Raw genomic sequence first — 24161 nt, 5'->3', positions numbered from 1 at the left:
GCCAGTGTTTCAGAATGTTTTCTTTATAGGGAGGATCCCTGCAGAATGCGGCTTATTTGAGAAGATGCATTTGATTCTCCTTCCTTCTGTTTTGACCTTGAAGGGAGGGTTTTCCATTTGGGCGGTGGATCTGTTGAAGCCCACTGACAGAGTACTTTTAATGGGTACACTGCTGGTGAAAAATAATATTCAAATTCTTGGAGACAGGCAGATCTCTGGCCAGGTGGACCAACATGAATTCTTTACATTAGTTCATCAGGTGTCAATCCACCCCATCTGTCCTGAGTTTTAGGAACAATAAAATTAGCAGAAAGATTTAGATATTTAATAACATTTGATGAGGATTTATATCAAAATAAGTACAATGTTCTAAATTGTTGCTTGAAATTTCTTACTTGAACTATTTTGTCAATATTTTAGAGTGCATGGGAAATTTGCTTAGTTCTAATACTTTATCTATTAAGAAAAATGTTTCTAAACACTCCAATACAAACATGCATACATGTACACACACACCCTCACAAACACACACACATGCATTTCACAAGGAAGGTGGGACCTTGGACCATCTGTCCCCTACCCTATCCCTGGTAGGGGGTACTGGGCCCTTGGCAACGGCGGCCGTGTTCCCTGGGTGCTGGCTCCCTGGGCCCGGCAGCCCTCTCTCCAAGCAGGGAGAGGGATCCCTGAGTTCTCTGGTAAGACCAAGAGCCTGGGATCACATCACACCTGAGCCTGAGGGTGTCAATGTCCCTGTGGTGTGGGTTCTGGTCCTTGCCCCTGAGCACTGGGGCCTCACCAAATTTCCAACTGTAGGCGAGCCTGATCGAGCCATGTTTACAACACTTCTTATGGACCCCCTTTTCTACTGGGTGCCCTCCTCCTGGGCGGGGATGACTGGCTCCTGCCTTGCTCCTTCCTGGACCAATCGTGGGCCGGGTGTGTGGCTGCCTGGAGCGCGCAGCGGGTCTCCCTTGGGGGGTCCTGACTCGTACCTGGGGTTGGGGTGGGGGGATGCCCAGAACTCCTGGGTGGTGATGAGGTGCTCGCCCGGGGCTGTCGGCGCTCTTCTGGGGCGGGGTCCTGCGTTGGGCCCTCCCGGCGCGTCGGGGGGCTCCTCTCCTGGTTGGGCTGGTACTTGCTCTCTCTGTCCCCCCATGCCTCCCTGCTCTCTGGCTTGGGGGCTCCCGTGGCGGACCTGGTGGCCCTGGCCAGGGTGGCGGATGTGATCGCCCGGGGGGCAGTTGTTCTCTGTCTGCTGCCGTACGGGTGATGGGGGATTCCGCCGGCCGCTGCTGCTGCGCCAGGGGTCTTGGTGTGGGAATGACTGGGCACTCTCCCTACTTATTTTCACATTCCACCATCCATTTTAGAAGAACATAAACACTCACCTGAGCACAGGTGCTAGCTCACCTTTGCACAAATAGTTTGTGTGATCGAATGAAACGTTTCACACTAGTTTGTTTGAATTTATAGGTATGCGTGTGGGAACATTATTTGTATTGTGTACATGTTGACAGGTGAATGTTTTTGGAGCCAACAGGTATGTTTGTGGCATTTGGGTGTCTGTGTGGACAGGCCCCGCCCTTATAGATTCACTGTAATGAATAATGAATATAACCATTCAGCAACTTGTTGCTTTATGCTGCTTCATGGTTTTACCCCCCCCCCCCCCCCTTCTATAATCACCCTCCTATCCCTCCCTTTCTAATATCCCTCTCTCTTCTTCCCTCCTTTCCTTTTCCGTCTGGTCCAACACAATAGATTTTTTTCAGGTGCTTGCTATATTCTATATGATATTCAGCTGATGACTCAGCCCCTCCCACATCCCAAAGCATTGAAGCAGAGTGTTGAAACAGAGGCAGGTGTATTTGTTGCATAGAGAGTACGCTTCGCAGGCAACAAGTTCCCTGCTCCTCTCTATTCTGATTCATCCCCTTGTAGACAAATAGATCCATGTACATCTTTGTTTTTCCTCGCCTGAGTTGCCATCTGGCCCAAAAATTCTACGGCTGGATAGGTCCAATATTGCACACCATATTTGTTGCACCGGTAATGTTAGGTTGTTGACAGGAGGGGCTGTAAGCTGGCTGTAAGCTAGCAGGAGAACATGCAAACAGAGAGCTCCCAATTATGGTTGATGGGAAGGGGGGGTGGTGTTTCTCTGAACCAGTGACGATATCCACAACCCAGAGACCATTTTCTAATGAGCTACTGCCGTTCTGCAGAAACTCTATCCTGGAAAACTACACACATTTTTTATTTGACTATAAAAATGATAATTAAAGGACATAGTGGGAGGTTTGAAGATGAAAAAAATAAATGTTAAAATGAACTCCAGGCATAAACAGTTTAAGTCCTGCTATTGAAAAAGCCCAGAATTTCAGGGTGGATTAATTAAAGATCACTTTTAAAAATAGATCAAATGAAGATCGGAGTGGGTCTTTTGCATGTAAGTCTCCAAGAGTATTTATTTTTTCTTACCAGAAGATGAGTTTATTTACTAATTGGGTATGTTAGTTAAAATAGATGGTGGACAATAGTGCAACAGAGATTTTACTTTCATGATTCCCAACATGTGCTGAACAGCATTTAAGAATAATGTTTTTGTTCTTGTGGTGTAAACACAGACCGGACTCTGCATGTGAACTTCTTTGTGGTGTTTGGCTTACAGGCCTCTTTAACTACACTTTTCGTTTGAGTTCACAGGTGGATTTTATTATAGTATTACACTTTAGTTGAAAAAGACAATGAGAAACTTGAGAAAGTAGATCCAAACTCACAATGCGAGGAACAGTAAAGCTGCTCTTATTGTAACACTCTTGGGACAGACCTTGGCTCTATGGCATGTCTCAGAGCTGTCACTTTGATTTCTGGACACTGAGATCATTTTTTTTATCTGGCCTGGTCCGTAGACACATCCACAACACACACACAAGGCCTGCACTGAAATCTCGAGTAATATCTATCAGTTAGGTTTAAATATTGAGACAAACATGATTTTTTTGGCAGCAGATTAGCCTGAACATCTGCTGTTTTTCCCATTATCCTAGAAAAACGGTTATCAGAGGCTCACTGACTGAAAACACCGTCACTGTGTCATCTGGTCTTTATCATCCAACTTAGAAATCGCCCACTTGAGCTAAGTCATTCAGCTTTTACTTCAGGCCTGATTCATAGCAATTTTATTCTATTATTTTTCAAACTTACATCACTTGAAAGTTACCAGTTCTAACTTTGCCAAAGAAATAAAATCTCCAAATATACATCAGAAACTCCCATTTGAGTTAAAAGAACATTTTTTTGGTGATTAAAACCATGAATCAAGTTAATTTGGAAAACTACAAATCAGTCTGCAGTCTCTTGTTTGTCCTTTTTTATGCCTTGAAACTGTTGCTATGTAGGAACCATGTACACAATCTAGCAGTTGACCTCTAGAGGTGGGGGAGGGCCGCTTCCAAGTTGGCTGCAGTTCAAATGGCAAGTCCAAATCCATGGAGGGTAGTTGCAATGTGAAAAGGATGTACAGGGGCAGCAAAAAAACTGAAAAAAAGCTCTGAGTCACGTCACGCAGCTCAAAGGAGTGAATCACCCTGTAAGTTCTGGTCACTGACTGACCTCTGTTTGGAAACGGGAAAAATCTCAGCCACCGCACATCTGTACAGCCGACAGCAGTGTGCGCTGATGAGTTTCAGTCCCCCTTTAGGACAAAGTGGAATCCTCATGAAAACGCATGTGTTTTTATTGTTTTTATTTTTATTGAGCATCAGGCAAATAAAATCCTTCCCTTTCTGGTAATCATAGCTGTAGCATTTTCTCTGAGTCCGAAAATCTTTGAAGATTGGGCTGGGAGAGGAGCTGTCTGCTTTGGGGATGTTTGAACGTGAAGAAAAATGTCTTCATGGTGAGAAAAAGAGGGAAAGCGAGTGATAGTTCGGTGATAGTTTACATACCAGAGTGGAGACAGATTATGAGGAGAGCAGACGCAGGATGAATCACAGCAAACATAAGAAGAACATGTCATCTAAATGCTAAAGCCATAACTTAACTCGTGCCAATTCCAGGTAAATAAAATCTAAAATTAGATCCGGATGGGATCCACAGAGTGTTTCATTCTCTGATCATTTCCTGTCTTGAAAATATTCAGTTTGCAGATGTGTGATGCTGCGGCGTTCGGCTCCTGATTTCTGTCTGACCCATCATCTGTGCTCCACATGATATACATTGACGCTGATAAAAGGCATCCAAAGAATTAACCTGGATCAAAATTGCCCAGATGCAGCGACAGACACCGCTTTATTAAAATACCTCATGTGAAGGCAGCGTTATTGAAGCAGAGCTGGTCCCACTGCAGACTGTTGAGTCTGGGACAGAAGCTCATTGAAGATAAAAAGAAACAGATTTTTGCCAGTTTAATAAACACTTTCCTTTGTGACTTTCTTTTGAAGAAGATTGCTTTGACCACAACAGGAAGGACAGCTGACCCTCTTCTTCAAAAAAAAGTATTTCATCTTTTTTTTCTTTACTCTGGAATGTGAAGGACTACCATGGCACTGGGAAGTCTTAAATCACCAGAAGAAGATCCTCCTTTTTTAGAGATTCATGGCACATCTGATAAATTTAAGTTGAGGATGCAATTAAAAACCTCAGATGGTTAGATTGTGTGCCATCACCTTTATAAACGAATATGACAATAGTCATACAGGGGTAGGAGTTACAAAAAGGAAGGTAATTTGCAGACATTTCTTAACTGTACTGAAACCAATTCCAAAAAAAGACTAATACATAAAAATTGTTGGAGGATTTTAAAGAACAACAAATAATCTTGTTTAGGATCGGACGCCAATTGAGGTCAGGAGACAAATTGATATTACTAGCATTTTAATGCTAGGATCTCTGTTTTCATATGATCTGCGTTTATGTTGTGCAATCACCTGCAGACCAAGACAATCCAATCAAACCATAACCTAAAATTGTCTACTATGAAAGTCCCTCTAGTATAGAAACCAAAGGTTTTGACAGTAAAAATGTTCCTGTTGATCAAAGAGCTTGTGGTTGTTGTCAAATTTGATACATCTCAATGTTTTTTAAGAAGAACGGAGTACAAATCTTGCTATTTATGCATTAAGGCAATAATGTTGTGGATTAGTGAGGTTTTTTACATGTGCAGATTTTGGTCCTTATTAACATCTTTTTGTTGAAATTAGTTCTTATCTGTTAGTTTAGCCTATTGAAATTGATCAGAATTCTATAGTTTGTGGTATTGATTGTTTTTAGAGAAAACAAAACATAAATTCATAAATGTCTGTGCAGCCTGGGGCCTCATATTAGCACGACAGATTTTTTAAGGCTGCTGCATTTTGACAAACACAGATGTACAGAACAGACGGTCATCTTTTGAAATCCAAATATTCCCTGATGGATCCAAAACTACTTTGAATTAGACAAAGAAAAAGGCCAAAAAATGAACATAGTGTTGATCAGCTATGACAGTATTCAGAAAAATACCATTTCAACCTAATAGCCATAATTTTTCAAAATGGAAAATAATTATTTTTTAATTTTTAATTTTAAATTAATAAATTCTTTTAAATAAATAAATAAATATTTTAAGTATCACATTGCTTAAAATATTTATTTATTTATTTAAAAGGATTTATTAACTTAAAATAAAAAAAAAAAAAAAAAATATTTAAGTATCACATTGCGGGCTGCACGGTGGCGCAGTGGTTAGCGCTCTTGCCTCACAGCAAGAAGGCCCCTGGTTCAAGTCCCGGCTGGGGGACATGAAAAACAGAACATCAGTGGGGGACCTTTCTGTGTGGAGTTTGCATGTTCTCCCCGTGCATGCGTGGGTTCTCTCTGGGATCTCCGGCTTCCTCCCACCATCCAAAAACATGCTTCATAGGTTAATTGGCAACTCTAAATTGACCGTGAGTGTGAGAGTGAATGGATGTGTGAGTGAGGACATTCTACCCTGCAACAAACTGGCGACTTGTTCAGGGTGTCCCCCCTGCCTTCGCCCACAAGTGGCTGGGATAGGCTCCGGCAGCCCCGTGACCCCGAAAGGGATAAAACGGTTAAGAAAAAAAATGAATGAGTATCACATTGCGATATAAATAAGTATAGAGTATTTATATCATGGGTAAATGTTGCCTTTCTGAGCCCTTTCTTCTATATTTTTCAGTTCTGTCACAGCACACAAGCCTTTTACAACCAAATCTTTCTTTTCTTTCTCCCCACTCTGACCTGCAGCCTGAACCTCAACCATAGTTTCATTTTTTCATTTTAATCTGTTGTTTGGATTCATGTCTGAGTCCAATCCTTTTGCAGAAGTCTTTCTGCGTTTCTGATCCTGTGCTGTCATACTAAAAGCATCTTCAGATAGCAGTTAAGCACATTTTTACGCTTAAAATGAATTAAGTTAATAATAATTAGTAATCGTTATTGCAATTACAAGAGTTTTCCAATGTTCTATTTTTTATATGGACGCCCATAACACACATACAGTAAAAGGTCAGTATTGGTGTTTTAAACAGAAAAACTGTTATGAAAAAGGTCAGAATAGAGAATTGATAAGTAAAATCAACAGAACGTGAAATTCTGGCTGATTCTCTCTTGTTTTTTTAACCTTCACAAAGTCAAGAAAATACTTTTTTTCCCCATAAAACAAACATATTTATAATTAAACTGAACGTGCATATATATCTTTGAACCTTAAACATGTATTTGCATTTATTTTTCATTTTGCATGCATAGAATTTGAGTTCTTAAGTGGTATATGCGTATTGCCTCCAGAAATCCAGCAACACCAAACTGCCTCTTACTTGACTTGCGGAAAGACCTATTTTTATGTCTGAGCTGTTCTCTGTCCACACGCAGATGTTTAATTTAGACGACACTGGATCGAACAGTAGAGCACGTTTGAGGTGGAGGAGAAAGAAAAAAAAAAACACCACAGGCAGCCATGGAACTCAACATCCTACACTCACTTTGGTTAAGGTTTGGTTGGAGAACAAATATTGACGTCAGATGTAAAATAAAAAAAGAAGCTTCTATGGATTTGACTCGAAGAGACACTGACCACAACATCCCCTCTGCAGCTGCAATACCTTCAGTTGCATTGGACCAACCAAGCTCAATAGACGTCTCGGATGACTGCTGTCAGCATGGTCATTAAGCCTTTTAGTCTGGGTATGTTTAAACAAGCTCCTCTGATGGCTAGTGCCCGCAGAAAACCAGTTCCAGGATGATTTGCATCCCTCTGTCCAAATTCATGCCTTGGTCCATTAATTAGCTAGTCAAACATGCGCACTGTAAGGCAGACTGAACACTTAAAGTCATGGTTTAGTTCGCCTTCTCAGCTCCATGCAACAAATAGCGACAAAGGATCGACATGTTCCATCACTCAAGAATATACAAATGTGCTCTGCTTTGTATCAACGTAATTCACTGGGACCCTATAGGGTGCAAAGGAACAGCAATACATGTTTAAATAAAGTCTTTAACCACATTCATCAGCATATAATTATTCATTTATGTGTTCCAGTTCATTTGTTGACAATGTCATGTATGTTTATCACTTCCCCAAGCAGTTTATGAGTGGCTGATCCCAAAAGTTTTGCCAAGTATGTAAAAACATTGGTTTTCATGAAGAGATGAAGGACTACCATTATAATTGCAGTTTACTCCTAACAGGACATGTGTCTGACATCCTGCTTTCCCACCAAAGATGTGTAAAAAACAGGTGAAAAATGTGATCATGTGACACCCTTCCATCCCATTGGATTATCCTGAGCTAACTTGTAACTTGATACATACAAAAACCAAGCAGCTTTTGTAGAAATAAAACCTTCATTGTCACCCATTACTCAAATGCTCACCTCCCTTTTTTTCTCACCCAAGCCCCGACATTTCCTGCATAAAATTGAAGTTTATCTGACAATACCTGTTGTTGCAGTTACTTAAATGACCACTGGAGGCTAATATCATCATTTTCCAAGCTCTTTTAGGGGTCACTGGGTTGCTGGAGCCTATGTTGGCATACCCTGAGCAGGTTGCCAGTCTGTTGCAGGACCACACAATCACATTCACACAAATCAACAAATGACATATTTTTGGACAGTGGGAGATCCTGAAAAACCCCCACACATGCACAGGGAGAATATGAAAACAGATATGACCCAGCTGGGATTTGAACTAGGATGTTCTTGCTGTGATGTAAGGGTACTAACCACTATGCCACCCTAGCAGCCCAGGCAATTTACAATTTTAACAATTTTCCATTCACTTCTGTGTTAACAAAAAACATGAGAAGTTGCCATGACAACATTTATTTTTATCTTAGATGATTTAGGGGTGTGTCTTTTTGATTGGCAGGTGGATGGACAAGTGAAGACTGAACAAAGCAACCATTTTCCTCCCCATTTGCCTATTTTTCAAACTGTTAGTTGGGGTAAACTCCAGTCAACGTGAACGAACCACTTCAGACTTTATTTTTGTAATTCATAATCCTGATCATTTTTTAGTAATGGGTTCTGTTAATATGGCTCCAGTGCAACACAGTAGGCTCCTCCATTGCAGTTAGACCTGAAACTTCATTGAAACTGTTTTTGCCCTAAATTACTGCCTCTTCATGTGAATGAGCGTATTTTACATGTAACAGAAGGATTGGGATTTGGTAAAGGGTTTTGCTTAAAAAAAGATGAGTGACTTCCCACCACCTACTTATAATGAATATGTTCTATTAAAAATCTAAAATTTTAAAAAAGTTTGTTGAAAAATGTGAAATGATACAAATAACATAAGTTGTTGTTGTTTCTCTTTCGGCTTTACCCATCAGGGGTCGCCACAGCGAACAAGTCGCATGGTAAACTTGGCAATGTTTTACGCCGGATGCCCTTCCTGACGCAACCCTCTCAAAGCAACCGGGCTTGGGACCGGCACAGAAGCAGAGAAGGGAATAGGGAGCAGCCCGGAGTCAAACCCTGGTTTCACGGACGGAAGGCGCCGCAAACCAGCACGAGCTAAACCGGCTCATACAAATAACATAAGAAGTTGGTTAAATAACAAAATGTAGATGGTGGGAAATGAAAAGACACAAAGTAACTTTTCAAATGTCTTTGGCGGCTGCGTGTCCATATAAACATGCAATTATACTGACTGATGCTTTAAAATTGATGCAGATGTCTAAAGGTTTACACTGAGAGGATGTTTTTGCCAAACAGTCTTGCAGTCCTCTTTTTCATGTATTATTTCCACTCATCCATGTCCAGGGTAGAACAACTTGCTTCCTGAAATTCAGAGAGTTGGATCCATATGGTCTACAAAAAAAAAGAAGATATCCTAAATGGTCTAGACGGAGAACATACCTGTCTGCCGGCGCTCATTGACAGGATGTCGTCAGATCAAAACCATCACTGTCCTTTTATAGCCAAACCACCTGCTTCTACTGGGCAGATTCTCTAGATACTCCTTTTTACTAACTTGAGACATCTGTTTTTAGAAATAAACCTGTTCTCTGAAGGGCTGGTGAGAGTTTTCTTTTCTTTAAAAGGCACATCAGGGATGTGTGAGGTAGATTTTCCATTCATTTGGACCTCTATACTCACCAAAAATACAAACCATTTTGCCGTGATTAACAGGCGGCACTGTTCCCCCACGATGGCCACGATCACAACCTAAAATGTGGTTTAAAGACACATAAATACTCATCTGATCACTTTTGTTTTGATTAGAGAGATATGCTTCTGATTTGACACGTGAAAAGTAACGAACTGTTGCACTAAATGAATCAGAAGAAGAAACTTTGTAATAAAAAGGAAAAAAAGGTGCAAAATACTTGAAATACCAAGACAGGTGACGCCCTTTGAAAACTGTTTGGATAAAGCTAAAGCATTTCCTTTGGGAGGGGATTTTTTAAATACACAGGTTATTGCTGTGGTTAATGAGTGCGGAAAAAATTAGATTTAAATACCCAAAATGTGCTAGTGGTTTCCGCTTCCGTTTGTTTCCTCATGAACTATGGCATCTTCATGTGCCCACAATTAAAACTGTAATTTATTAATAATTTCTAAGAAGTTGTTAGTTTGATAAAAAAAGGGCCCTTTAAAAATAAAATCCTCTAAAAGTGTTTGCAACATTGTGTAATCTTTCTCAATTCAGGACAGCAGGGCTTTCTTTTCAGTCAGTGACTGTTAACAGAACCTACGTCACATTGTCGACAGCTCCGGCTTCCACACTAAAGTGTCTACAGAGTTAAAAGGTTTTTTAGGGGGGAAGGGGAGGACACTAAACAAACACTTACACAAACCTCTTGTACCAAAGGACATGCCCCAGTGCTGCCCACTAATTTGGAAGCACGCCCCTGTTGTTGCCAAGCGCTCCACATCGCTCAAGTGTTGAAGCTCAGAGTTAATGAGCTGAATCTGTGCCCCTGCGTATTAAGATGGCAATTCCTGCAGATTACTGGCCTGCAGGACCCTCCACCAATGACCCTGTCTGTTTGAATAACGTGACCTTCTCAGCTTTTCCACTCAGTAAGGAAGACAAATGAAGTGAAATTTAGAACATAGTGTGCCAGAGTTTTGCACTTCTAAAGGATGTAAAAAAAAAGGGCATTAGCAACAGTTACTATTTAGCAAGGCATTTAAATGTTTTAGTAGCAAACAGATCTTTTATAATTTTTTCACAGCAATGGCTGCAGACAAAAGGATTAAAAAAGAGAAGAAAATCTGCTCAAGATTTTCTGTTCACATTCATTCTGCTATGTCAAATGCACTAAAAGTCCTGTCAGGATTACAACAATTTAGGTAAGTTATTGCCAAGATAGTTTGGTCTGCATCCGATCTTTCTCTTAAATACGCTGCTTTGTTTGGCCGGGTTAAAACTCCTAAACTTAAACTTAAACTTAAACCAGGAAAACCCTGGCTAAACATAAAATGCAGGTTCACTTGCAAGTGAACCCTGGTGTGTTTTCATGATGCTATGAATGCATTCTTACTTTACAATAAAATAATGTGACATATGGACAGCTATTTTGTTGAAAACAAAAATAAAGTGCAAACAGTTTGAATGGGTTTAATCAAGAAAAGTACTGCAATGCTTCTTGGTTGCAGTTATAACTTAATCTGTTCTTACTGGTGTTTACAGGAGGGTTTGGTTAGATTTTAAGAACATGAAGAGTGAAAACCAACTAACTAGCATTCCTTGTCCATGCTAGGAAAGTCTGAAAGCAACCATCACAACTGTAGTTTTGTAATTCTTAAACCGTATTTTCCGGACTATAAGTCGCACCGGAGTATAAGTCGCACCTGCCCAAAAATGCATTATAAAGTAGAAAAAAACACAGATAAGTCGCACTGGACTATAAGTCGCATTTTAACTTTCACAACCTTATATGACACAATCATAGCAGACTGTTTATCTAATAATTTCACAGTAATTTTTTCTCAAACTTATTTATTTATTCTTTTCATGAAGCATCATTGGCCAACTAATACTCTGTTTTCATCCTGTATTTGTAGAAACAGTTGTTATTTTTATTGCATTTCTAAATCTATGAAATCATTGGAAAATAGAATATTATGTTGTTAGCCTTCAAGATCTTACTGTAAAAAAAAGTTTGCTGATTCTCGGAGTCACTTAACATACTCTTAACACTTAACATACCTCATACATCAAATTGTCCCAGGAACATCATCTCTGTTCCTCACAAATGAACATAACAGGAGGGTTAACAATGTATTTATTTTAATTTATTTCTAATATAAGTCGCTGCGGAGTATAAGTCGCACCCCTTGCCAAACTATGAAAAAAAGGGCGACTTATAGTCCGGAAAATACGGTAGTTAGTATTGAATAAAACTGCACCAATGCCAGTAGGCCCCTTATGTGCAGACACCCACTGAAGTCTTCAGCAACCATTAAGCCTTTGTCACAAGTTCACAACTGCAATGTGGATTTGGGCTGTCAGAGGGCGAAAAATGGGGTAGGGTCTAGACAGGTGGCATGCACAAAATATCAAAATTGTAGAGCGAAAATATTCATGTACGTTTTCCTCCACTGGCAAGCTGCGGGCGACAGGTTGTGGTAAATACTTATAGGGGTAAGTAAGGGTAAAGCAGATGAGATGTAGATGTGTTCCACATAAATTTATTTTTTCATCCCCCCAAATCCTTTAGACTGTGCATGTAGCAGGTAACTGCTGCTCAAGTGATAAGTGTGTGGTCTGTGCATGATGCCTTATTGTTAGAATTTAAGACATTAGACAATCAGAGCATAGATTGTGTTGGCATCCTGCGGTCATGACAATGGTACATTCCATTTTCATGGCGCCCCTTAAGGGGGCAGCACAAGGCTTAAGGGAAGTGTAGGAAACACTTGCGCTTCCTTTAAGATGCATCTGCTTTCATGGGTCAACCTTTCATACAGGTTCATGAAAGTAAGGCAATGGTAATTCCATCACGGCAATCCTGTACTCATTTAGTGAAAAAAATAGCATTTTAATAAGTTGTTATGGCCATTTTCTTGAAAGCTTTGGTTATTTTTTAACTTTCTCTTTCAACAGAAAACGTTTTCTGGATAAGTGGCAGATTTTGACAGCATCCATATCTCCTTTTTAAAACTAAAGTAGCTTAAGCCCCTGTGTGCTTAGTAGAACAGAATGAATTCTGTCTGACTCCCAAAGGCACTTTTATCAGTGAGGAGGATCCCTAGAATTCCCTCTCAGTGTTATTGCAACCCAGCTGGCTAAACTCCCATGTCTCCAGAAATCCTCTGCTCATTTAAAGTTTCATCAGTTTCGGTTTACATTTTTCTGATGAAGAGAAACTGTTTAAAAATGTTCCTTTATATACTCTGCACAGTTATGAAAACACCAATAAGCTTCCCCGGATTTTCACTGTGACAACATTCTGTCTTAACCGTTTCTGTTGATTTTGCACACAGCTCTTGAAGAGGCCGTTGGGATGTTAGGGAGTTATGGTAAGAATGTGTGCTGACGTGCCAGGGGGCAGACAGTACATGACTGTTTTGTCTTGCTGGTGGTCTGAAGCTATCTAATAGTGAAGCTTAGATCTTGGAAAAGCACTTGAGTTCCTAGGCTGATTGAAGATCCCCCAAGATTCAGACTTTTACTGTCTTTAATTCAGGCCAAACTACGTCTATATGTAGCCTGTTAAACTATTTAATCTGGCCCGCCAAACTGGAATACATTATAGTGATAATCCTTAGTAATTATTTTCCATGTTATTATGATGACTCTCCACAGATGGTACGTTACAAATCAATTTACCTTTGTCTAGAGGTGCAGAAAGTTATTCTGCATATGTGGTGTTGTTTTTCCTGTGTTTATGTGCGCTTTCTGAGTTGGGCAGTGATTTTTCAAGCCATTGGTGCCATATGTCAAGGCTGTTTCCCTGCATTGGAAAAAAAAGCTCTTTTATAGGGTGAAGACAGTGTGCATAAAAACTGAATTGTGAGTTAATAAAGGTGTGTATATGTTTTCTGGTTGTTTTTCCAATATTGTTTTGGGTCTTGTGTGTTTGGTGTATTGGTTTCAGCCACATAGCAATGGAATTCAACGATGGGACAGAGGTGAATCTGTATTTTAGAGTAAAGAACTCTTCTTTTGTTTGCAGGGACCAGATGAATGGATCTTTAATGGAGGTGAGGAGTTGAGTTAGTATGCACTAGTTCTTCATGAAAAAACTCAGTCATTTAATGCTCACATGGGAGCTTTAATCTCAATTCATCTTGATTTTGGATTATTGATCAGTTAATTTTTAGCAATAAAAAAACAAGGGAAAAATAGTCAAAAAAATAGAAATAACAAATTTATTATATTAAACAGCAGGTCCTCATCAAAGCTATTTTGTCTGGATTTCAAGTTTGTTGTTTTCAACTTTAGATTTCACTTGACTTTGAAACATCATGAAAGGGAAACAGATTTTAGTTTGGAAGACAGGTTTTTTTGCTCCATTTTGCTTTTTTCGTTTCTGTTTTTGCAGCTCAATTTGGACAACATTAAAGTTTGTATTTTGTGTCATAAAGCTAGAAGAACACAACTGTTCGCGCGCAAATATGCAAAATTCGTCCCGGTGTGAACAGGCCTTTAGGCAACGTTGCGGTATTCAGACCTGATCGGACAGAAGTTTCAGGAATACAGTTTGACACAGAGCCGCAGAGCACTATTTGATCTGTCTCAGTTAAAAACGGAGCTGACTGTAACAAACGCCCTGGATGACTTTGCAGGAAAATCTCCCACTGATCTCCTTGACTTCCTTCCTCAGAAAAATCTAAGTGAGATCATGAGCAGCTGGACAGATTTGTGTGTTTGGCGCTGACCATCCCCGTGTCACTGCATCTGTCGAGCGGACATTTTCAGCTCTAAAGCGAATTAAAACCCAAGCAGAAACACAACTGGACAGACTCGGCCCTCAGCACTGGCCTTGATGGAAATAGAAAAGGACTTTTTGACGAAAATGAAGCAGGATAATCTACATGACAGGGTGATCAAACTGTTTTTGAGGAAAGAGAGGTGGATGGATTTTGTCTTCAAATAATCAGATTTTTTTGATGAGTGAAATGATAAATATCATAATTATTAATATTCAACATTTATGTGGTTATTTTTATTGTTTTTTGCTGGTTGTAGTTGCATAAAGAGATTTTTTTTCCTTTTTTGTTTATACAGTTTATTTAGAAGCATTTATTGTGGCTACAGGAATTTTCAATATGCAATGCAAAGCTTGTTTCTAAAATGGTTAATGAGGGGGTTGAGTGATTTAAACGTAGCACTACTGAAGCCCCAGGTGTGTAATGCACGGTCCGCCACTGAGTAACAGGCTTGTCAAGACTGACACTTATTCTCTCTGTTTGGGTCGATAAATGAGATTCTGCTGTCTGCATAGAAGAGAGTATGCTAGGCTATTTGACAAAGATTGTGTAGATATCATTCGTTCTAAAGGTCCTTTAAGCACCCATCCTAACGTTAGCAGGTGAGTTTAAAGTTGTTTTTTGATACGCAGAGTTTATGGCATAACAGAATTCTTAGATCCATTGGTCCAAAGTGTTGTGTTGATTTCCTACATATGAGGAGATCGTGATTTTGATCATTCTGTTAGGTTTGCTTGGGGGTGATAACTAGTGGTAACCTTTATTTATTGATTTACGCCCCAGCTTTTACAAAAGCATATCATCTCTCGGCCTGTAAACTGAGGGCCTCTATCAGAAATTAGCTCCTTCGGAACCTCAAAACGTGTAAAGATTTCATCCTTGAGAATGGCAAAAACCAGATGGGCTTTCCTATCCTTGAAGGATGTGGATTGCTCTTGCTGTTTCCTCCTTTTCTTGGTTTCTTTCTGAGTCCTTTAGTTTTTCTGTCTGAGTCAAAATGTTTATTTTTTGATTTGAGGTTATCAGCTGTACAATAATAGGTGATTTTGTTCGGTCTTCTTTGTTTTGTTAGTGTGAAACAGCTGGAAATATCTTGTTCATCAAGCTGTATCTTTTTACTGATTAGAAATTGCAATAACTCTACCTCTGCCGGTTCCAAGCCCGGTTTGAGAAGGTTGCGTCAGGAAGGGCATCCGGCGTAAAACATTGCCAAATTTACCATGCGACTTGTTCGCTGTGGCGACCCCTGATGGGAGAAGCCGAAAGTGGAAGAAGGAGAAATTGCAATAACTGCTGTTCTAGTGTATGTAATTCTTCAGGTGGAGCTTCATCACCTTCATTTAGTTCAACTGAAGCTCTTGCACAGCTGCCACACTTTGTTGAAAAGCCAGAGAGGCCTTTTCCAGAGCCTGCCTTTGCTTCTCCTGCTTCGGCTTCTGAACCCCCATATGTGTATGACATCCTTCCGACACACAGCTTTTGTCTATAGTTTAGAACGTGGGTGGGCAAACTACGGCCATGTGCAGCCCGTTGAACTATTTAATCTGGCTCGCCAAACAATAATAAATTATATTGCTAATCCATGTTTTTTTTTCCCCTGTAGTTCTGGTGATTCCCCATAGATGGTGCAAAACTAACGGATTGACCTTTGTTTAGGTGCAGAAAGTAATCTGCATTCATGTGGTGTTGGAAGATTTGTTATTTTTCTGACATTCCTGTGTGTTTTCCGAGTCATTTTTCCAATCATTCCAACACCACATGAACACAGCAGTCCTCAGAGTTTGCATTTTCCTGAGGGACATAAACCTTTTGGTTCAATTGGCACTAAAATGAGGACAAAAGCCAGAGTTTTGAAATAAAAACTCCAAAATGTTCTGTTTTAAAATATATACATTTATTTTAAATCAAACTGAAAGCATGTTTTCATCCATATTCCATGCTATTTCTTTCTTTCATAACGTGGATTACAAAAAACGCTTCCCGCATCTGCTCCAGTCCTGGTTCGTCCCTTCTGTCAAATTTTAGAACCCTTTGTCAAAAGATTTGTCTACTTCTGCTCTAATTAACTGTAGTGATGGAGTGCCGCCTTGTGATCATAGGTGCAGTGAAATAGCACACAGATGCTCTCAAGTGTTCTGAGTATAATAGTTGTTCAATGAGAGAGCAACTAGTTAAAAAAAATGTTGGGAAACATCATAAATAAACGAAAACTCATGAGGCCTCAGAGAGAAGCGTAATGACTTCACGGTTTACGGAAACAGACTAAAAGAGTCCATTAATTCTACATTTTACTCAACTCTAAGCCTGAAAATGAAGTGTTGCTTAACAGTATAGTAAACCCTTGTTTTTCGCGGGGGTTACGTTCCAAAAAGAACCCGTGATAGGCAAAATCCGTGAAGTAGAAACCTCTATTTTTTTTTTCAATTATTATACAATTAAATACCGTATTTTCCGGACTATAAGTCGCACCGGAGTATAAGTCGCACCAACCCAAAAATGCATTTTAAAGTAGAAAAAAACACAGATAAGTCGCACTGGACTATAAGTCGCATTTTGACAGGATATTTATTTGACAAAATCTGTGACCAAGAACTAATAACTTTCACAACCTTATATGACACAATCATAGCAGACTGTTTATCTCATAATTTCACAGTAATTCTTTCTCATACTTGTTTATTTATTCTTTTCATGAAGCATCATTGGCCAACTAATTCTCTGTTTTCATCCTGTATTTGTAGAAACAGTTGTCATTTTATTGCATTTCTGAATCTATGAAATCATTGGAAAATAGAATATTATGTTGTTAGCCTTCAAGATCTTACTGTAAAAAAAGTTTGCTGATTCTCTGAGTCACTTAACATAATCTTAACACTTAACATACCTCATACAACAAATTGACCCAGGAACATCATCTCTGTTCCTCACAAATGAACATAACAGGAGGGTTAACAATGTATTTATTTCAATTTATTTCTAATATAAGTCGCTGCGGAGTATAAGTCGCACCCCTTGCCAAACTATGAAAAAAAGGGCGACTTATAGTCCGGAAAATACGGTACTCTATTATACATTGAAAAGAAAGAACAAACCATTTTACAGGCTCAAGCATTTGTTTCACAAATAGAAGTACTTTAGAAACGTTTTTTTTTTTCAACAAATAACTCTGTACTGTACTGTCAAATAATAATTTTAATCATCAATGTGAACAGTCAGAAGGCTTCAAATCGCGGAGATTAGCCCCGCCCACCGCGACCCGAGTAATTGGATTAAACGGGAGAAATTTAAAAAGCAATTATGAAAAAAATACAAAGTACACTTGGACAAATAGTGACTCAGGTGTATTTCACTGCTCTTCAGACTGAGCCGCTGCATCCTGACTCCACTCTGCAGTGTTTTCTTTTTCTGAAGCCCGCGATGCAGGTGTGTGTTTGTTCGGGAGAAGAACATAGTCATAGGCAGTTGTTGCTCTTTTTTCTATGGGTTTTAGAGAAACTCGAAATTGCAAGAGAATTTGCACGTACGTGCTGTTAATTTGGCAAGCTGTTTTACGTACGTGTACATATTAAACTGCAGCGTTATTGACGCACAGGTAGAGAAGAAGCGGAGTGACTTTTTAGCCAATCAGAATGCAGAACACAATGCACGATGCAAATCCGTGAAGTAGCGAAACCGTGAAAAGTAAACTGCGTTGTAGCAAGGGATCACTGTACTAATTTTTGTTCTTGTTTCGTTCTTCTATCTGATTTACACTGTTAGCTGTCACTGTCAACATCAATGAATGGTTTATTTTCAAACTTCTGTCATGTATAAGGCGTTCCGAACTTTAGGGATGATTAAGCAAGACAAAAAGTCAGAGATGAGTCTGTCATTCAGACATTATTAACTTTATTCACACTTTTCTCTAAACCTTATAGTAACACGCTGCACGTCAGCCATGTTAGCATATTTCCATTACCTGTAACTCGCATCCTTGTTTGCAACACATAAAAAACAGACTGATATCACTAAAACAAACGTTACAGTGACTACGCTAACTTCCACCCTTGTTAATATAGTGTAAAAAAAGAAATTGCATCAACACCAGTGAGCTCAACAAGAATTTATCCATAAAGCTAAAAGGGACACCAGGGTCTAAGGGACACTGTTGTTTTTTATAAGAAATAAAGGAAAAATTAAGCCTATTAAGTGCGCTTTATAGTACGGAAAACACGGGTGATTTATTTAAGATCAGATGTAGTGAAAAGTAAAGAAATTACATTTTTATACAAAATCAATAAGTAAAATAATAGGCATAAAGGTGAATTTGGGTTGTTAAACTCAACCTGTCAGTCCTCACATTTATTTATAATTAATCCAACCCAAAACAATGCTCAAACTGGGTACTCTAGTTTAGCAAGACATGCAAACTGTTGATGATGTAAAACTCATATCCAATGAAAACCCAAAGTACTGTACATGTGTGACACAAGTCATGCTGATTACTGAAACTTTCCAGTCATCTGTTTTTGTGTCATACTTTAGACAGAGATGGATGACGGTGTGATGACAGAGCCGACCTTTGAAACCTTCCAGTGTTTTGTTAATGCCCATCTCTACTGAGACTTACATGACTTTGCAATCTGGTCTGGGTTGCATGAGAATGTGAGGAATCATTATTTTTCCTGCAAGCAGAGCTTTGGGCTAACATCATTTAACCTCAACAACGCTGCGGTAAGTTACAGACACGCTACTGACGCCCGACCACTTCTGGATTTTCTGAAGCAGCTTTAATAGTTGTTTTGACATGTTGTGTGAAGAACGACTTCTTGACTTCATGCTTTGGGTCCTTTGTTGGAGAAAGTCCTTGTGCAGTTCCCATCGAGGGTTTAATTTAAAGTAACCCCATGTGTTTTGGTAATAACCAGTGTGTAAACCTAGGAGTACCATATTAAACAAAGACTAATTTCTTGTGCATGCAATAAGCAGAATAATACAAAAACATTACAGAGATTGTGTTATTATAAGTTATTGTGCCCATATTTTAATGTTGTTCATTTTTGCACATGCTCCAACTAGGAATTCCTGAGTTCCATAACTCTGAGGAGTTTGATATGGGTTTTTCTATCAGATCTTGACGACCACATAGATGGACAATGAAAAGCTTCTAATATCCTGCAGGGACTAACTGAGAGAGTCTCTCGTCCAGGAACAATGAAAAACATTTGAAGTCTGTTTGGAGGTGTTTGAAAAGAAAAATATCCTCTGAAGTTAAATGCGGTGTCTGCCAAACTCACAATGTGTCTTTTTACAATTTTGTCGATAGCTAATTCCGGCAAGAATTAGATAAAATGGATTTCTAACTAGCTGCTGATTAGAAGATACACAGAATTTTGACAACAGTGATGGATCGCCAAAATACTGTTTACATATAACAGTGTGGTTTAATTGTTAGCCAGGAAATATTACATCATAAATCCATTCTCAGAAAATTAGCATCAAACAAAGGATTATGAAAATATGATTTTCAGGAAAGCAATGAAACATTGTCACATATTTCAGGAAATGTAAATTACATCTATCATTTTGGCGCACATGAGTTTTTTTTTGGTAATGACGAGTCCTCACAGCCAAGAAGAGAAGCCATGTTTTTCCTTTACTACCCATATGCTGTCAATCACTTTGCCATGCTGGAAGATAAAGCAGCAGTTTTGTCGTCATTTGGTGAAAACTTTTACTGTAAATGTGCACTTTACTCAATATCTGCTTACCTGGTCATCTGATACCTGCTCTAGGTAAATGTGGCTGGCGTTGATTATGTGCATGCGGCTGTAGCCATAGTCTGTGCTGCGGAAGGCGCTCCATGCTTTAGGGTTTGGTTGGAACCTGTCGGTCCTTTCCCTGCAGCCCTGCAGCAAATTCAGCCTCTATCATTCAGACTATGCAGCACGGGAGCCATGTGTTTCTCTCCAAATCGTCTGTTTTTGAGCTGAACTTCCACGTGATTGTATTTTGATGTGCTGATGACTAATTCCTCTGTGGCTAAACAGCAGAGCATGCGCTGCGCTGCTCAGCCACCACATCAGAAAAGACTTAACCAGAGTAACAGCTGCTGCTTGATTCGTGTGGGACACCAGCAGCTGCACAGACAGGACTGTGTACAATACATGTTCCGATAAATGTAGATGACCATTCCCAGTAATGTATTGACACTTACAGCAGAGCCTGTGATAATGTGTACTGGAGCCTTGGGGTTCACATAAGGTTGATCTGCACTTCCATTGTACACCTACCAGGAAAAATAAAACAAAAAAGTGGCTTTGCATATCTGACAAGTAGCTCGGAAGATGAGGACAATGTTGAGAATTAAAAACGCAGAAGCCGACCTTGTCACCATAGACCGGCCAGAGTCGTTCATATGTGTGTTCATGTGCCCACAACTCCAAATCCACTCCTGTAAAACACATTCACAGCAAAAGGCAAAACATTTCTGCACAAATATGATGACACTAAACCGCAGTGCAATCCAAGTTTTTTTTTTTTTTGTAGAGGTTTTGTACATTGAATTTGGGCATTTCTCTGCTTCTAACAATATTAAGATCAAAGAAACCAACATTTCCAACGTCAAGTCAATTATCCACACAAAACAAACTAAATCCACAAATGTTATTCAAAAAGAGATCCTCGAATAAGGACGCCAGAAAGATACAAGACTGCCTTTTTTCAATTAAAAACAATTTTTTAAGCAATACAACTCTTTCAACAGATGAGTAATGAAAACAAATCTGTAAACAGTAGAATGGGAGCGTACCATAGCGGTAAAACAAATCCTCAAGGCCAGGAGCTGGTGGCTTGGTGTCGTTCCGGCCCAGTCTGACCTGAGTTAAAACAGTTATAATGAGAACGTCTGCAATTCTACCTGTGCTGTGAAACACTCTTTGTTAGAGCTTTTTTGTGTCCATGCCAGCCTCAACCAACGGAGTGCTGACTAAAGCACAACGGAAACCATTAGGGCTGAATTACAGATTACAGCAGCATGCCCAAAGGGATGTGCTGCTCCAGCTTAAACTACACGTCTGGTGTGGACCGAGCAGAACAGCAGAACTTTCTTCTGAAATTCAAATGAGAACCCTGTTTCTCTTTACCTTATAAAGGCAAAGAGAGCATAATGAACAGTGGCTGCAGTAATGCAACTTCTTCCTTATGTAATCAAATTTTATCATGTAATTAAAATGTCAACAATAATACGTGATATTAGTTGGGAATTTTTCCCAATGGAATGTCTAAACATTTGGATTGAGCAGGGTTGAGTTGGTTTGGCCAAACAAAATGAAAGAAATGACATGAACGGGAGATGTAATCAGGCTCTCGGAGTGATGCGTGTGAAACTGTACTTTGCGTACAAAGGAATGAAACTTAGTGCAGTCGTCCTGATCGTCATCAGAGCAGTACATGGGCCGATGTCCCATGGTGATGATCCAAGGGCGCACTGCCCTGTTCTCTGGACGGTTGGCTTCCTAGGTCAGCATCCATCCATTGATATCGGAAAAAAAAAGCCACAAATGTCGGTTAAATGAGCAACAAATAAAATAAAATCAATGTCAGAAAATTACAGTAGGTGTTGAAATGGAGGAGAGTTGTTAACCTCCAGGTCTTTTTTCAGCCACTCATATTGCTTGAAAATGAGCTCCAGGCCAAATTCAAGATAGAAGTAAACCTCAGTGGAGAAGGAGATTATATGCGCCGACCCCAGGTCCCAGCTGCAGAAACATACCGTTAAAATGATACACAGCCTCCAGTCAGCAGAGGAAGCGTGCTGCAAGTCACTCAGCGAACAAAATCCAGCTAAAGACAGAGACAGAACCCTCCTCTGAATGTGCATTTCTATTCATTTTGCTGTCTTCAAAAACGTAGTATTGACTGAATTAAGATGTCCACTCTTTGTTGAACTGATTCTTTCCTAGGATCAGATGTTCCTTCTTTTTACTTTTCACTTAAGAAATGTGTACATAAACAAAGGCATGGTCTTTGATTAACAGCTGTGCGTCTAATGCCCTTACTGGACGTTTCAAAGCTGTTCTATTTCTTATTAGTCAAGGTAAAAATATGTCTTCTGTTGGGCTAACAAAAAGGTAACTTCAGTCAATTTAAATAAATGATTCACATGATCTGATCTCAGGCTCTGTCCATTCCACTGGCTACAAATGAGAACTGGACTGATTGATCACTCCCCGCTTCATCTTCCAAATAGGAAATACCCGCTGGCTCCAGGAAGGCAAAATTCCATAGAACTCTATTGAGAAATAAACAGCAAATAGAATGGTCGTTCTGTTTGCCAGAATAACCATCCTTGCTCTGCTACCTTTTTTGACATGTTCTTGCTAATCCTAAAGGTTTTCATGATATTTTGTCAGTAGCACAAGTTATTCAAATTATAAACGGACCAATCAGATGCCTCAATAATAGTATCTGGTTTCACATTGAACGTTAAAAAATTTTAATTGACAGATTAAATCCCACTTTCAAGTGATAAGGGTGTGGTCTTTAAACAAACTACCTCCTGATTAGTGAGAGTGGTTGCAATAGGAATGTTGACTCAGACAGACTGACCAGTCACAGCTTACGGATGTTGTCTGGCTCCAATATGGCAGCGTCCGTATCACAAAAAAATGGCGACTGAATTGACTTCATTGGTGACGTTACACCCACTTGATCCTGTTCTCATATACAGTCAATGTCTCATATAGCCATGTTTAATATATGCTGGTGTTCTATGGCCTCTGAAATATAAATTTTGAATTTCTTTGATCTTTGCATGTTTAAAATTTTAAGTCAATGTTTGAAAAAGCCTGCTCTTGGTAGAATTAGCAACCATGCTTTACTGACAGCTTTCTCACAGTACATTGTAAACTCCCGATACACGTCTAATAACTCAATTCTAAATGGTACAGAGTGAAAACGTGGTTATAAATAATTGTATTACTATTAAATGAATATGAAAATAAATTACTTGTTTTGCAGAAGGCCTCAGAGAGAAGCGTAATGACTTCACGGTTTACGGAAACAGACTAAAAGAGTCCATTAATTCTACATTTTACTCAACTCTAAGCCTGAAAATGAAGTGTTGCTTAACAGTATAGTAAACCCTTGTTTTTCGCGGGGGTTACGTTCCAAAAAGAACCCGTGATAGGCAAAATCCGTGAAGTAGAAACCTCTATTTTTTTTTTCAATTATTATACAATTAAATACCGTATTTTCCGGACTATAAGTCGCACCGGAGTATAAGTCGCACCAACCCAAAAATGCATTTTAAAGTAGAAAAAAACACAGATAAGTCGCACTGGACTATAAGTCGCATTTTGACAGGATATTTATTTGACAAAATCTGTGACCAAGAACTAATAACTTTCACAACCTTATATGACACAATCATAGCAGACTGTTTATCTCATAATTTCACAGTAATTCTTTCTCATACTTGTTTATTTATTCTTTTCATGAAGCATCATTGGCCAACTAATTCTCTGTTTTCATCCTGTATTTGTAGAAACAGTTGTCATTTTATTGCATTTCTGAATCTATGAAATCATTGGAAAATAGAATATTATGTTGTTAGCCTTCAAGATCTTACTGTAAAAAAAGTTTGCTGATTCTCTGAGTCACTTAACATAATCTTAACACTTAACATACCTCATACAACAAATTGACCCAGGAACATCATCTCTGTTCCTCACAAATGAACATAACAGGAGGGTTAACAATGTATTTATTTCAATTTATTTCTAA

General features: G+C 39.3%; 1 protein-coding gene across 1 annotated transcript; it reads right to left on the bottom strand.

Annotated features, from left to right (window-relative positions):
- Positions 1-18267: 18267 nt before the first annotated feature.
- Positions 18268-23256, bottom strand: LOC144989174 (acid phosphatase type 7-like). Its single transcript, XM_078941335.1, has 7 exons — positions 22021-23256; positions 21779-21892; positions 21187-21253; positions 20762-20829; positions 20593-20664; positions 20147-20284; positions 18268-20065 (listed from the first exon to the last, which is right to left on the bottom strand). The coding sequence occupies exons 1-7, from the start codon at positions 22255-22257 to the stop codon at positions 20000-20002; spliced, it is 762 nt and encodes a 253-aa protein (XP_078797461.1). The 5' UTR covers positions 22258-23256; the 3' UTR covers positions 18268-19999.
- Positions 23257-24161: the final 905 nt, after the last annotated feature.

The sequence above is a fragment of the Oryzias latipes genome, chromosome 22 (assembly GCF_053564925.1).
Source record: "Oryzias latipes strain Hd-rR chromosome 22, Olatipes_Hd-rR_3.1".
NCBI lineage: Eukaryota > Metazoa > Chordata > Actinopteri > Beloniformes > Adrianichthyidae > Oryzias > Oryzias latipes.
This window is presented reverse-complemented; position numbering and strand designations above follow the sequence as displayed.